The sequence below is a fragment of the Malus sylvestris genome, chromosome 3 (genome assembly GCF_916048215.2).
Source record: "Malus sylvestris chromosome 3, drMalSylv7.2, whole genome shotgun sequence".
NCBI lineage: Eukaryota > Viridiplantae > Streptophyta > Magnoliopsida > Rosales > Rosaceae > Malus > Malus sylvestris.
Genome location: NC_062262.1, coordinates 8,394,618 through 8,407,838, shown reverse-complemented (window position 1 = coordinate 8,407,838; position 13,221 = coordinate 8,394,618). Strand labels below are relative to the sequence as shown.

Here is a 13,221-nt window from a genome sequence, read left to right as displayed (position 1 = left end):
AATGATTGATTTGACCAATGACCTTCATTTGGATGTTTTAGCTAGAAACGATGTCGTTCCAAAATTGATCTCCATCCTTTTTAATAAGCACGTGTGTTTTGCTTTAACCCAATGTTTTAAACAGCGAAGGTGTATGCCCTGGTTTCATGAATAGCTCTGGTTAGGCGAAAGTGTTGAGGCATAAAGTAAAGCCTGAGAGGACCTTTTTTTTTAATATATTATATATAATATAGTACTTTGTAAAACAAATTAATCAACAATCAAACAGGCAATCAAGACCAAATTGAGATTATAATGCTAAAAAACTTACTTGAAGTTTGAAACAAATTATGGTGGTGTGAAGAATTTTGAAACTAACTGAAGTATGAGATTAGGGTAAAACTGAAATATGGGATTGAGATTGAGAATTTGGGGTTTGAGGAATTGGGGATGGGGATTGGCTGCAAATGGGAATATGGGAGAATCAGGTATTGGGATGAGGAAGAAAGGGATCTGTTGGGGCTTAAAAAAATTATTAGACTTAGGCAAAACGATGTCGTTTGGGCCAAGTAATTAAAAGATTTGGCCACAACAGTTTCATTTTAGGCCAAGTCATTTAAAAAAATCTTTCTTCTTTGTGAATACGTCGCCAGTGCAGGAGAAAAAAAAATCACATGTCAAAGCCTCAGAGGCAAACCTTCGACTTTGAGAGGTCCCCAGCAATTTCAAGCAAAGGATATCGGCCACCTCATAACACCTACAGGCGCGCCTCAACCATGTTTAGGTGAGTTTTCACCTATTCCCAATGGGCAGAGGCAATTTCACCCTTGTCTGCCTCCAAAGCCGCCTCAGCGTAACTTGTAGCACGTTTTTTAAAACACTGTTTTAACGCCTCATGTGAGCCTCAACCCTAAAGCACAATTGTTTAACAAAAGAAGGAAAGTTTAGAGTTTGAGTGTCATCGTTAACGAGATAAACCACATGTGGTGTAATTACTTGTTTAGTCATGGGCATGGTCTAAAATATCCATAATATCCCAATATTTCCATCGAAATTTCCGTGTTTTTGGACTATCGATATTTTTTTGGACTACTGATATTTCTGATATCATCGATATTTTAGACCTTGCTAAGTCACTCATGTATCTTACCATGCAATGTATAAAGTGTAAAATATTGTACTAATTCATTATATATAAATGATTATGGTGTGTTTAAACTTCTTTCATTAATTACTACATATTTTCTACACTCACAATGTTTGCTAGCTCGCTATATAATCAACTTAAATCAGTTATATCTATCATACAATGCATTTCCTTCTAATTTTTTGTGATAAACTTATAAATAATTGACTAAATAAACATCCTGCAAAGTTTCAATAAAAATTTCCAAATTTTTCTTACAATTTCCGTGGTTTTTATTCAATTTTTATCGATATCGATACTATCCCGATATTTCCATCGAAATTTCGGTGTTTTTGGACTACCGATATTTATGATATCATCGATATTTAATACCTTGGTCGTGGGTCACATTAAAAGTATAGAATCACCATCATGGAGACCGCAATATTTCTTTTGCATATTTAGATAACAATATCATTTAGTAAAACTCGGCTTTTAATCTAATTATTTCAAGATGGTGTATGATTTTCTCCTCTCTTTTTTTCCCTCTTTAATTCTCATCTTATTTGAACTATCACGATTAAATCATTTTAACATCTTATATTAATTTATGAAAAAAAAAAAAAAATAAATAAATAAATAGGTGGAGAGAAAATCCAACTCCTTTCGAGATTTGAGTACGAAGATTTTTCCCATTTCCTACTCAAGCGAAACTCTGATAACTTATTTAACCGACTAACCTAACCTCATGAGTACTCGAATTACTTATGTTCCAACTTACAACCTCGTTATTCAAATTTCACATCCTAGGCAACGAATCTCAAAGTGACCATGGATGAAACACCAGATGAAAGAAAGCGCTCGGGTCGGTCCAAGTCAATTGGTCCCTGCGTAATCTCCTGTATCTTCGTCTTCCTCACTCACCTGGTCCTCTCTCTCGTCCCCCGCTTCTTCTCCGCCTCTTCCTTCCTCGCCCAACTCGCTCTCTCGGCCCTGCTGCTTCTCTTCTTTCTGGGTTTTGGCGGATGGTGCAGAAGGACCCTTCTGAAACGCCGCGCTTCAGCTCCGGCTTTCGTGTTCTTCAACATTCTCTTCATTTGGGGGTTTTACATATCAGTTATCAGTCAAGGTGACCTCAATTAGTTAACTTCATCAATTAAACTAATTCAAATGTTTTGGGTGTGCTGAGCAAATTTGAACAGTTAATCTGTGTGTTGTGCCTGCTGCAGCCGTGTCACTGCTCAACGACGCCGTTTTCAGCTGTGAGGTTGTCTTCCTCCTCATTGGTCTCTACAGGTTGGTACTTTTTCCAGCTCCGCGTTGCTTGTTTGCTCTTCAAAATCATCTAAACTTGACTGAGTAAATAGTAATTGCATCAGTGTAATACATTGCATTCTAAGTGGCTCGGGTAAACCCGTTAGATACGCCTAAATTCTTGAGCGCACATCCATCCGTTAAATTCCGCAATATATGCAATACATTAGTGTACTCTAGAATTTTCGAAATTTGACAACTCTCAGTGACAAGTGTGTTGTTATTGCAGTATAATTACAAGTGACCCTGGCTTTGTAACAAATGGGTTTGCCTCTTCAGACCAAGTTGCGGAGGGTTCAGTTTCTGAAGTTCATATTCATGAGAAGGTTGGAGATTTTGAACTTGGGTTCCATCTCTTTTGATGCAAAAAAATTTGAGGGGATTTTTTTCCCTCTTTTTATAGTGCTATATATATATGTCGAAATTAACGGGTGCCTTAACTATTAAGTTGTTTCATAGTGTAATGCAGTTGGTTAATGAACTTTTATTTGTGCAGGAGTTGGAGGTTTTAGCAAGTGGTTTATCTGACGACTCAACTGAAGTATTTGCTTTCATCCTCTTCAGTTTTTCAGTACTAGAATGAGCAGCGGTTTTTGCTTTTTGGTTTTTACTAGAAAGAGTTAACATGTGGTGTTGTCAAATTTCAAACTTGGATAAGTTGATTTTTATTTGAATGTGCATTACAGATTGACAATTGACAATATAATACGCTTGACTGTATACTAAGAGAACATTTTCCATTAAAGAATAATTTGGCTCTGGTATCATGCTTATTGTAATCTGGATGCTGATTGTGCTCTGTCTTTCTCAGGGTTCTGGTTTGGTTACGAGGGTACGATATTGCAGGATCTGCAAGGCATACATAAAGGGTCTTGACCACCATTGCCCAGCTTTTGGGAACTGTATAGGTGAAGACAATTTTTTTCTTACTAGTAGTTTCCATGCAAGTTATATTAACGTTCAAGCTAGCTAATAAAGAAAATTAGATCGTATAGATTTCCTTTTAAGTTGGCTTGCAAGGGCTGCTGCAGCTGATTTTGATTGTGTTGTACTTGTCATGCCTTTGTTGTACAGGACAAAAGAATCATCCCCTTTTTCTAGTTCTTCTGTTTGGATTGATCATTACTGAGGCTTCTTATTTAGTATGCACATCACTCTGTAAGCTAACACTCTTGTTGTGATTGATTCTTATCCAAGTAACAGACTTTTTGTTTTCCTGTTCAATGTCTTTTGAAAATTATTGTTGCTTTGCTTTTACTTCTAAATTCCTGTATTTTTTTTCTTCAGTTGTTGCCAAATCCAGGCTCTTACGTAGACCTAGCTTAGAGGTAGGTCATTGCACCCGCAAACTTTAAAAAATAATTAATCAACAGTGTGGCTTTTTGTGGCATTTAGGTTGTAAATTACTTATAGCATAAGTTATCCATGCCTCTGCAGCTTACCTAGATTCTTTTAATCAATTTTGCAGCCTACTCTTTCTGAAAATTTAACTGTTAGCACAATTATGTTCACCATTCTCCAGTTGGTATGGCAGGTTTGTATCACTAATGCTTTTCTATGAGTTATGCTACTTTCTGAACGATTCATCCGTATTAGGTCACTTCATATGGAATCTAATAAACATCAAATTGTGTATGAGTAGGTGCTGTTTGTGATATGGCATATATATTGTGTATGCTTCAACATCAGAACTGATGAGTGGGTAAGTTCCTCATTGATTGATGAGCATATAATATATGAGAAACAAATGATGGGTTGATGGATTCGCGCATGTGTGTTATTTGTGTGTGTGTGTGTGTGCGTTTGAAAGGTGAAGGATGATATGTCCTTAATCTTATTATAACAAGTGACCTTTCTGATCAATTCAGGAGACTTGAAATGTAACACATATTCTGCTTTTATTCACGAGTCTTACTGTAGTCCAATTTGAAATAGAACATTTTCCTTTTGGTTTGTTATTTGCAGATAAACTGGAAGAAGCATCCAGAGTTCCAACTTCTTGTTCAACCTCAGCCAGGTAAGTGCACGTCGCAGCACGAATTCTGGATCTTCATAATTTCCACCACCCGTATGCAGAATGTAACACCTAATATTTTGCCCGTCCAGGGAAAAACTTCACGAATATAAAGTTCAGGAATCCTTATGACAAAGGCATTCGACAGAATGTCAAGGAGTTTCTAGCGTTAAGAGCCTGACAGTTTCAACGTCTATTTCTCCAGAAGCCTTGCACACTTCTCTGCGTTCCACCCATTTTTAAAAAGCAGTCGCTCTTATCGCTTCTTGCATATTCCAGTATTTGGAGCAACGGGAGTAGGAGGGATTGATTTAACGGAAATGGTTCTTGGGTTTGAAGGTAGTGTCTCAAAGTCCATTTCAAAAATTGACAGAACGTTGAGTAGGCCGATTATAACATGTCTTGGCCCCTGTAAATTTACGGCCTGTGTATGCACTTCTGTGATTTGCAAGTGTCTTCATATTGTTGAACTCCGAATTATGATTCTGGTCAATGAGAGTAAATGTATAGGCATATAGCGACACGGAATTGGTTCCAGCTCTCTCCTTTGTTCTGTAAAGGTGGAGATGTAAAGGGAAAGGATGAAGAAGCTGTGACAGAATCCTTTTGGCCACCAAGCAACATCTTCGGCCCCTTCTCGCCACGGCCGACATTCAGTACCCTTTCAAGGACCTTCCCTTCTCTTCTTCTCACACTGTGTCCTCTGATTGTAACTATCAAATAACTCAAGTCTGATCCTGAATTTTCATTTAGATTGTTGCAAAATGCAAATAAATTTTAATTAAAACATATAAGAGGGCAAATACAAGTGCAGCGGATGCAGGTAATCCTGGGCACGCGGTCTTTGACACTATTTGCAGTATTAGGTTTCGGAAGACTACTATTTGCGAGCATATCTACCAATGTTTCTTTTGTGAACAACAACTGTCTAAGGCCTTCTCCAACCGATCTAGTGAGAGGGTTATAGGGCTGAAATGACGTCAACTAGCCGTTGGATTGGAATTTGAATTTGAATTTGAAATTTTTTTTTTTTACAATTTTTTAAAAAATTCTATTTTTTTTCCTATAACTACCTAAGTCATTAAACAGAATTAAACAACATTAAACTTAAACAACATTAAAAAAAAAACATTTAACAACATAAAACTTAAATGTCCACTCCACGTTTCTTTTGGCTCAAAGATGTGCAACAAGATCTTGTTGTACGTACTTGTTTGTGGCACGCTAACGTATCATCACATTGTGCCTCATGTACTTGTTTAACGAGATATTACCAGTTCTTGGATCGAAATGCAAATTAGGCACATCATATATTTTTGCACGAGCCTTCCTTGACCTATTTGGATCATCATATATTTGTACACGTGTCACTCGAAATTTTATCCGAAAAATTATTGAGATTACATCTCAAAAAATTATTGAGGTAGTTTAATTTGAGCAACCATATTAATTCAATTAAAATAATAAATTATGTTTGGCCTATAACCCTTTGGCCTCCCTCGGTTGGAGATGGTTTTTTGTCACATGACTATATTTGGCCTATGGTCCTTTGGCCCCTTGGTTGGAGATGATAAGAAATATGGTCTTACACTGTTCATTAAAATATTAATTTCTTGAAGGACTATAGGGCTAAAACGAGCCATCTGGCCCTCATTCGGTTGGAGATGGCTTAATGGTATTCCACCTCAATAGTAAGTGAGAGGTCTAATGTTTGATTTCATCAAAGGTGAATATGAACTAATTCATTATGCTTAACACAATGTGAGGTTTAACCCAAACCCTCACTCTTTAGTGTAGATAATATCGTATATATTCAAAAGAAAAAAACAAACATTGAATTAAATGGACAAACAAAACCTAGAGTTTATATTTTTTTTTTAACAAACGATATTATCTACATCAAGGAGACGAGGTGGGTTAAGCCTTGCATATGACATGCATAAATTGAAGAAATGATTCACTCATAAGTAGGATGTCTTAAGCTCATCTCTCATTAATGACGAGATCAATATAGTTATTATGATTTACTTATTGTGTGGCTTAACTCAATCTCTCATTTATTCAGTGTAAATATATCATTCTAGAGAAAGTTAAATATAGCTTGAAGGGCTTTAAACTCCACGTTATTGTGTATCAATTATTGTACAAACTTTGTAGCTCCAGTGGTTATTTTGAAAGAAGATATGATAGCTTTATTGAAAGAAATCAACTAGGGTACATATCTTGGTTCACCTCCGTAATAATATCTGGGGTTCCTCAAACCAAACAACGGAATCACCATTAGATAAACTCGACTTGGCAATGCTACGAGTCACACTGTACACCTAGGAAACTCAGACGCCAACTTTTAAATATCAGAAGCTATAAAACCGAGATTGTAGCTCCGGTGGTTGTTAACATTCACTTTTGGGTCGAAAGTTTTGATTTTAAATAGCCCACCAATTTATTCTCTGATTAGACAAACGCCATACTTGACCCCAAAAAAAGGGACAAACACCACACATTTTACTCCGTAACTTTTTCATGTGGCTTTACTTTTTAGTGCATTTCCAAAACGCCACCTAATCTCATCATTTTTTTTAAGGAAAACATTCACTCCCTCTTTTTTCATAGAACCTTACGGTAAATTCCAAATACGTGCAAAGAACGTAAACCATATGCATCTAGTAAGACACGTAACTCAATTGATTACAAAAACTCAAGTTCGAAGTTTGATTCTTCCGTCTTTTAGTATCGTTTGTTTATCAAAAAATACTCAACTAAAATATTTAAATTAGAGCATGGAGAAACATCTTATTCAACCAAATATCTCCCATAATTTTGCCACTTGGCGATTGCTACACCTTTATGTTCCCTCGTTTTCATGAGTAAAATAAATTGAAAAGGACCGTGTAGGGTTTTGCTCAAAGGCCACCCTCAATTTCTTCAGTAACAAAAACTGTTTAAAAATCGGAAGAGAATCCAGTTCGGATCTCTCTCATTAAAGGTTCAGGATCAAGTGATCCAGACAGTTGAAATTTGATTCAACGGCTACAATTATTATAATTTTTAGAGGAACACTCTGTTTGTAGCCGTTAGATTAAATTTCAACGATTTGAATCACTTAATCCTGAGCCTTTGATGGGAGAGATCCAGACCGGATCCTCTTCCATAAAAATCTGCACTTGTTTGATCACCTAAGCAGTCCATGTTCACTTGTTGACTGGTTATGTAAGAGGGTTCCATTCTCAATTGGATTTGATTTTGATAGAATATTCTAACATAAAAACTTGGTTTTTCTCAAGACTTGTATTTAGTAACTTAATTGGATACCAAGAAAATTTTAATGGTTTGTATATTCTAGACCAATGAATCTTTATTTGAGAGAGGTTGAGATTTACTCCGTATCTCTGTTTCCGACGCTCATAAACTGAGAGATTTGAACTATTCAATTTAATCTTGCGGTTCTATTAACCCATGTCATTGACCCATTTAACAAAAATACAAAAACTTAGAATGACTCGTATCTCTTTTCTCTCTATTAAATAGTCTTTAGACACAGAGATCCATAGATCTCATTCCTTTAACATGGATGCTTATGATGAAATCTAATTCCAAAATATCATTATACTTGGGTGTTAACTTGCAATTAACACCTACATCAGCTTATCAACTTGCATATCATCTTTTGACTCTACTCTTAATTCTTCCATTTCTAACAAACAAATCAGCCACTTAGTACTACGGTTTGGTGGTATTCCTCTTCGCTTAGAAGTAAGAGGTCTTAGGTTTGAATCTCGTAGATTGCAAATTCGATACCAAATTAGACTGCACATTGTGTGGCTTAGCCGAATTCCTCCTCTTCCAGTGTAAAAATATCGATAAACTCAAAAAAAAAAAGTTACTTTTTGTTTTAAACTTGTAGCCTCGCTAATCTACATAATTGATGAGATCACAACTAATAACTAATTTATTTAATTCCTTCAACCTGGACAAAATTTGGAAGTTAGGCTTTCATTTCTTTACTTCAACATACCTTGGATCATGTGAGTTGCCCAATCTAATACAATTCTAAGCACCAAACGTATGTGAAAGTCCTGCTGGTGAAATAGTGGAAATGTTCATAATTTACTGGACTAAGCATAATATTCTTACATTATTAGATTTTGAATCACCAATTATGTTGAATATTGCTTCAATCTAAGTCTAATAAGAGAACGTTACCTGTTCATTATGTGTATCTGACAAATTCAATGCTTCTCCGTCAAATAAATACCAAAATGAATTAGAGAAATTAGATTTTAATAAGATTAAAATTATCTTTCAGGTGCATTGTCTTTACCCGTGAGGGAAAATTATTGTGCGAAGAAACCATCTTGGAATTTTAAAGATTGACAACTTAGAACTCGTTTGGATGTACTTTTAAAATGATTGAAAGTACTTTTAGTGAAAATATTTTAAGAACCAATATTAAGTAAAAATTCAAGTAAATCTTGGAAAATCACTTAAAATGTTTCCTGGAAAAAGCACATAACTGGTGCTTTTTGTAGAAAGCACTTCAAGTGCTTTTGGAACTCAAAATTTTTTTTTTCTTCTAAAAGCGCTTTTATTCATTTTAAAAGCACATTCAAACGAGTAATTAGTTATTATTTACAAACATGTTGACTTAGATATTTAATTTTTTAATTACAACGTTAATGTTGCGAAGATCTTAATTAACGTTAGTCATTCACACGCACAATAACAGTTCCTAGTTGCTAATTCAAGAAGAATCCATTTTAAGACTTACATTAATAAATGATTAATTAGTTAGTCATCAACACGTCTGTGCTCTAAATTAACAATTTAACACTAATAAATCCAAGAAGCAAAAACCAAAAAACGTTATGATATTGAGGGACACCATCTTGCTATATTAGGTTGGCCATGCAAAAAACATTGCTAAATTTCTATTTGCATCTAATAAAAATGGGACTCATGTGTTGTAAGTACTACTTTTATTAGAAATATGGTACAAATATTGTATGAAAAAAAGTGACATGTCTAACATTACTAAAATATATCCTTTATTCTTTAATTGTTAATTAATTAAAATTGTGATTTGCAGCTAAATACATTGTACTACTACAAGTTGGCTACCAAATAACAACTAGGTACACGTACCATTGCGTATATGGCAATTGTATGTAACCTTCTAATCCTCTATGCAAGTCCATATCAAAATAAGGGACCCATCTTTGTGATCACCGATAATGGGATAGATGGTGGATCTTCATTTTTTTTCAATTTTTGATCATTTTTTTGCCAAATGTAGGTGGGGTCCGTGGGGACATTGTATAAAAATTGTTCCCTATCAATAATTTTGACTCGAATGACTTTTTTTTAAGAAATAGTTCAAATGTTAATTAAAAAAAATTAAACGATTAAACGATGTCTATTTAAATTTTATACAATTAATATACACTATTCGCAAGACATGAAATATGTGCATCGTCGTATGATGTAAGTATTGTCCTTTAGTAGTTATGATGTTTACATGAGTGAATTGCATGGTTGACAAAAGCATAACTATTTTCTGACAATTTTTCTTTTGAATTTTAATTTCAACCAATTATTTCTTTTGAACTTTCATGATTAGCTAATTTCTGCCTTGAAGTCTAATTTCCCTCCTAAACACTATAAAGTGTACCAAGTGAATGAGCGAAAAAGAAGAAGAAGAAGGAGAAAAGACAATATGTTGCTCACATTAGGGATAAAAGTACCTTTGTGCAATTATAAAATTAAAATTCATGGAAAAAATTGGTTAATTGTAAAAGTTCGGAGGTAATCAGTTATAATAAAGTTTAGGGAGAATTGATCAATTATAAAATTTAGAGAGGTAATTGATTAAAAAAATTAAAACTCTAAAAAAACTAACTGCTCTTTACAAATTCGTGCGTGCTAGGTAGGCGCCCCCGGGGGCGGCGGGGGTAGGAATTGAGAGAATCGACAAATGCCTCTATCCAAAAACATAGAGAGAGCGCGAGAGCCTTGACTAGGGCATGATTCGATCCTTAGACTTTTTTATGGAGGAATGAGTTAAAAGCACTTAGCATACTAAAATGGGAAGAGGCCCACAAGAGGGAATTGCTTTCATCAGTTGGTTTATTGGGGAATTTTCTTTGGTTATGCATGATTATATTAGTAATTATTGGAGAGAATAAGCAATCTCAAAGGTAGCAAAGATAAGGGCGCATCCATTTTGAAGCAATGGACAATACAAAAAGTAGAATAAGTTCATGCATGATTCGTAATTAACAAGTTTATCTCATTAGTTGTTGGTTGTATGCATCATTTGTCATATCTGGTACAATAATATGATATAAATATATGGTCTTTCTAACATTAATCGATAAACTTTTTCAGTTAAGAGAAGTTTTGGTTCGACTCTAACATCACTACGAGATATGGATTTTTGTATTAATTCATATATGTATATGATAACACATGAAATACTAATACTACGTCAAAAATTTATTGTCATATACAATGAGTTTGTCCCGCTAAAAAAGAACATTACTGAACGAAACATCCCTCTAACCATGTGGCATTGTTGGTTAACAGTGCTCTTATGATTCCACTGCACATTGAGACCCAATCATCGTCGTCGTCTTCTTGTTGTTTTGAATTTTCTTAACAGAGGGATGCCCCAACCTTCTTGAAGACATCAACTACAATCTAATTTATAAACTTAAAAAAATAGAAGTACCAGCATCTTGCCACCTGCAAGCAAGACTACACTTGTACAGTCCATCTTAACCTAAGATTATGATCCACTAAAATGGCATCAACTTAAAAATGAAAAGGTTTTTTTTTTCTTTTTTATTCAAATGATATTTGAGATCGACATAACTCTTTAGTTTAGTCCCTAAGATTGAAAATCAGTACAAGTGGTATCTGAGATTGTCCTGTTGGAAAAATATTAGTATTTTGGTTTATTTGAATATTTGGTTTTCTAGGCTTAGCTGGTTAGAATTAGGTTTTGTTAGAGATTAGGGTTAGTTTATTATAAATAGGGTGCTTTGTTATTCATTAGAGATCAAGTTATTCACAATGTAGTCTCTTAGGGTTTTGTAGCCGTTCCGGCATTCTCGTTTGTTTAATAATATTTATATTATTTTATTAGTCTTGTTTGTTGCGCACTCTGATATTCAACTACAGTCAATCATTTTGGTTCTTCTGTGAGAAATCTCCATTAAATTAAGAATATTTTGTCAAATCAACCTCCTTGAATTGGTTGTTTTTTCAATTTAACAGAATTTTTTCACAGAATTACCAAAATGATTGACGATGGACAATTTCAAGGACTACTTATATCATGTTAAAATCTTAGGGACCAAAATGAGGAGTTAGACCATCTCCAACCCCTGGGCTAAAACCTAAAATTTTTAGCCAAGAAATAGCTTTTTTGCTCCAACCCTTCTGGGTTAAAATTTTAGCCCTGGATCATTAAAGAATGAATTTAAACTATTTTTTTTCTTCTTAAAGTAACTTTTTAAAAAGAAAAAAATTATGTAGACTATCCTAATTTAATTTTATGAACATTTTAACCTAAAAATATTGAAAAATCACTAACCAACATCATGAAACTCATGAAACACTATGAAAGTAAATGAAACACATAAAAGATTTTTTTTTTAATTACTTTAACCATTGGATTTAAATTTGGACCGTTAGATTTTTTTTTTACTGTTGGATTTCATCAAATGAGATCTTAATCGTTGGATTCAATGAAATTATAAATATAAAACTAAAAAATATATACATATATGGTGGACCAGCTACACTAACTCAGGGGGGGATCCTGGGCTAATTGGGCTCCGAAATGAGTTTTGAGTTTTAACTCATATTTGCCTCAAGGGTTGGAGCAAGTTGGGATAAGTTTAAAACCTAAAATTTGAGTTTTACTCCAAGGGTTGGAGTAAGTCTTATGACAATCTCAGATACTATTTTGGCTAAAAAGCCAAAGAAAATGAAAGAACAATAGAAAAAGAAAATAAAAACCAAATACTTTTTTAATTCATTATTATTTAAGGGGAGGGGAGAGTTTTGAGCTATTAGAATTATTTAGGGAAAACAGAGTTTCAAATTCAGAACATATAAGTGAAAACCCAACAACTTGTCCACTACAATTTGGACCAATTATTGATTACATAATTAAGTGGCTTTAATTGGACAAATATCTCTTGCATCATTGCAAATAAGAAGTGTTCTAAAAATTGGCCGAGGCTAGGCAATGAAGGCCCCCGCGATTTAGGGCAAATCGTTTCAAAAAATCAGTCTGGAGCTAGGCTAGGCGGCACCTAGGCGGTCTTAGGTGGTTCCTAGGCGGGTGGTTTTTTTTTGTTTTTTATTAATTGTGACACACCCCAATCTTAGAATCAAGGCGTGCTGGCCGTCACGTGGGTGTGACGTAACCAAAAGTGCGACGCGGAAGCAAAAGATAAAGGAAATACGAAGGAATAAAAACATCTACTAGCAATAATATTCAACTAACATGCTAGAGTAAGTTAAGTGTGAAACACACATATTCAGAGCATAAGTACTAAGTGCAGTCAAGTAGGACTATAACTAAATTACAACACCCACAGGTGAGTCCTACATTTAAGGAGTCTATCAGAACGCCGTGGAGATCCTCGTGGGCCACCAACGCTGCTATCTAGAACCTGGAGGGGCGCAAAACAAAATTGAGTGGGTCAGTAAAACAAAGTTTTTTGAAAACATTTCATTTAATAACATTTATAAACCCTCGCTGTAAAACCTGTATACT

The 13,221-nt window shown here is 34.6% G+C and overlaps 1 protein-coding gene across 2 annotated transcripts; it reads left to right on the top strand.

Annotated features, from left to right (window-relative positions):
* The first annotated feature begins 1,813 nt into the window (after window positions 1–1,813).
* LOC126614186 (uncharacterized) lies at window positions 1,814–5,227 on the top strand. 2 transcript variants are annotated; one of them, XM_050281766.1, is made up of 11 exons: window positions 1,816–2,234; window positions 2,335–2,401; window positions 2,649–2,745; window positions 2,916–2,960; window positions 3,231–3,327; window positions 3,494–3,577; window positions 3,707–3,747; window positions 3,888–3,953; window positions 4,062–4,121; window positions 4,385–4,436; window positions 4,526–5,227. In XM_050281766.1, the coding sequence occupies exons 1-11, from the start codon at window positions 1,937–1,939 to the stop codon at window positions 4,612–4,614; spliced, it is 996 nt and encodes a 331-aa protein (XP_050137723.1). In that variant the 5' UTR covers window positions 1,816–1,936; the 3' UTR covers window positions 4,615–5,227. The 2 variants fall into 2 exon arrangements, with proteins under 2 accessions (XP_050137724.1, XP_050137723.1); XM_050281767.1 differs by lacking the exon at window positions 3,494–3,577 and having other exon boundaries at window positions 1,814–2,234.
* The last annotated feature ends 7,994 nt before the right edge of the window (window positions 5,228–13,221 follow it).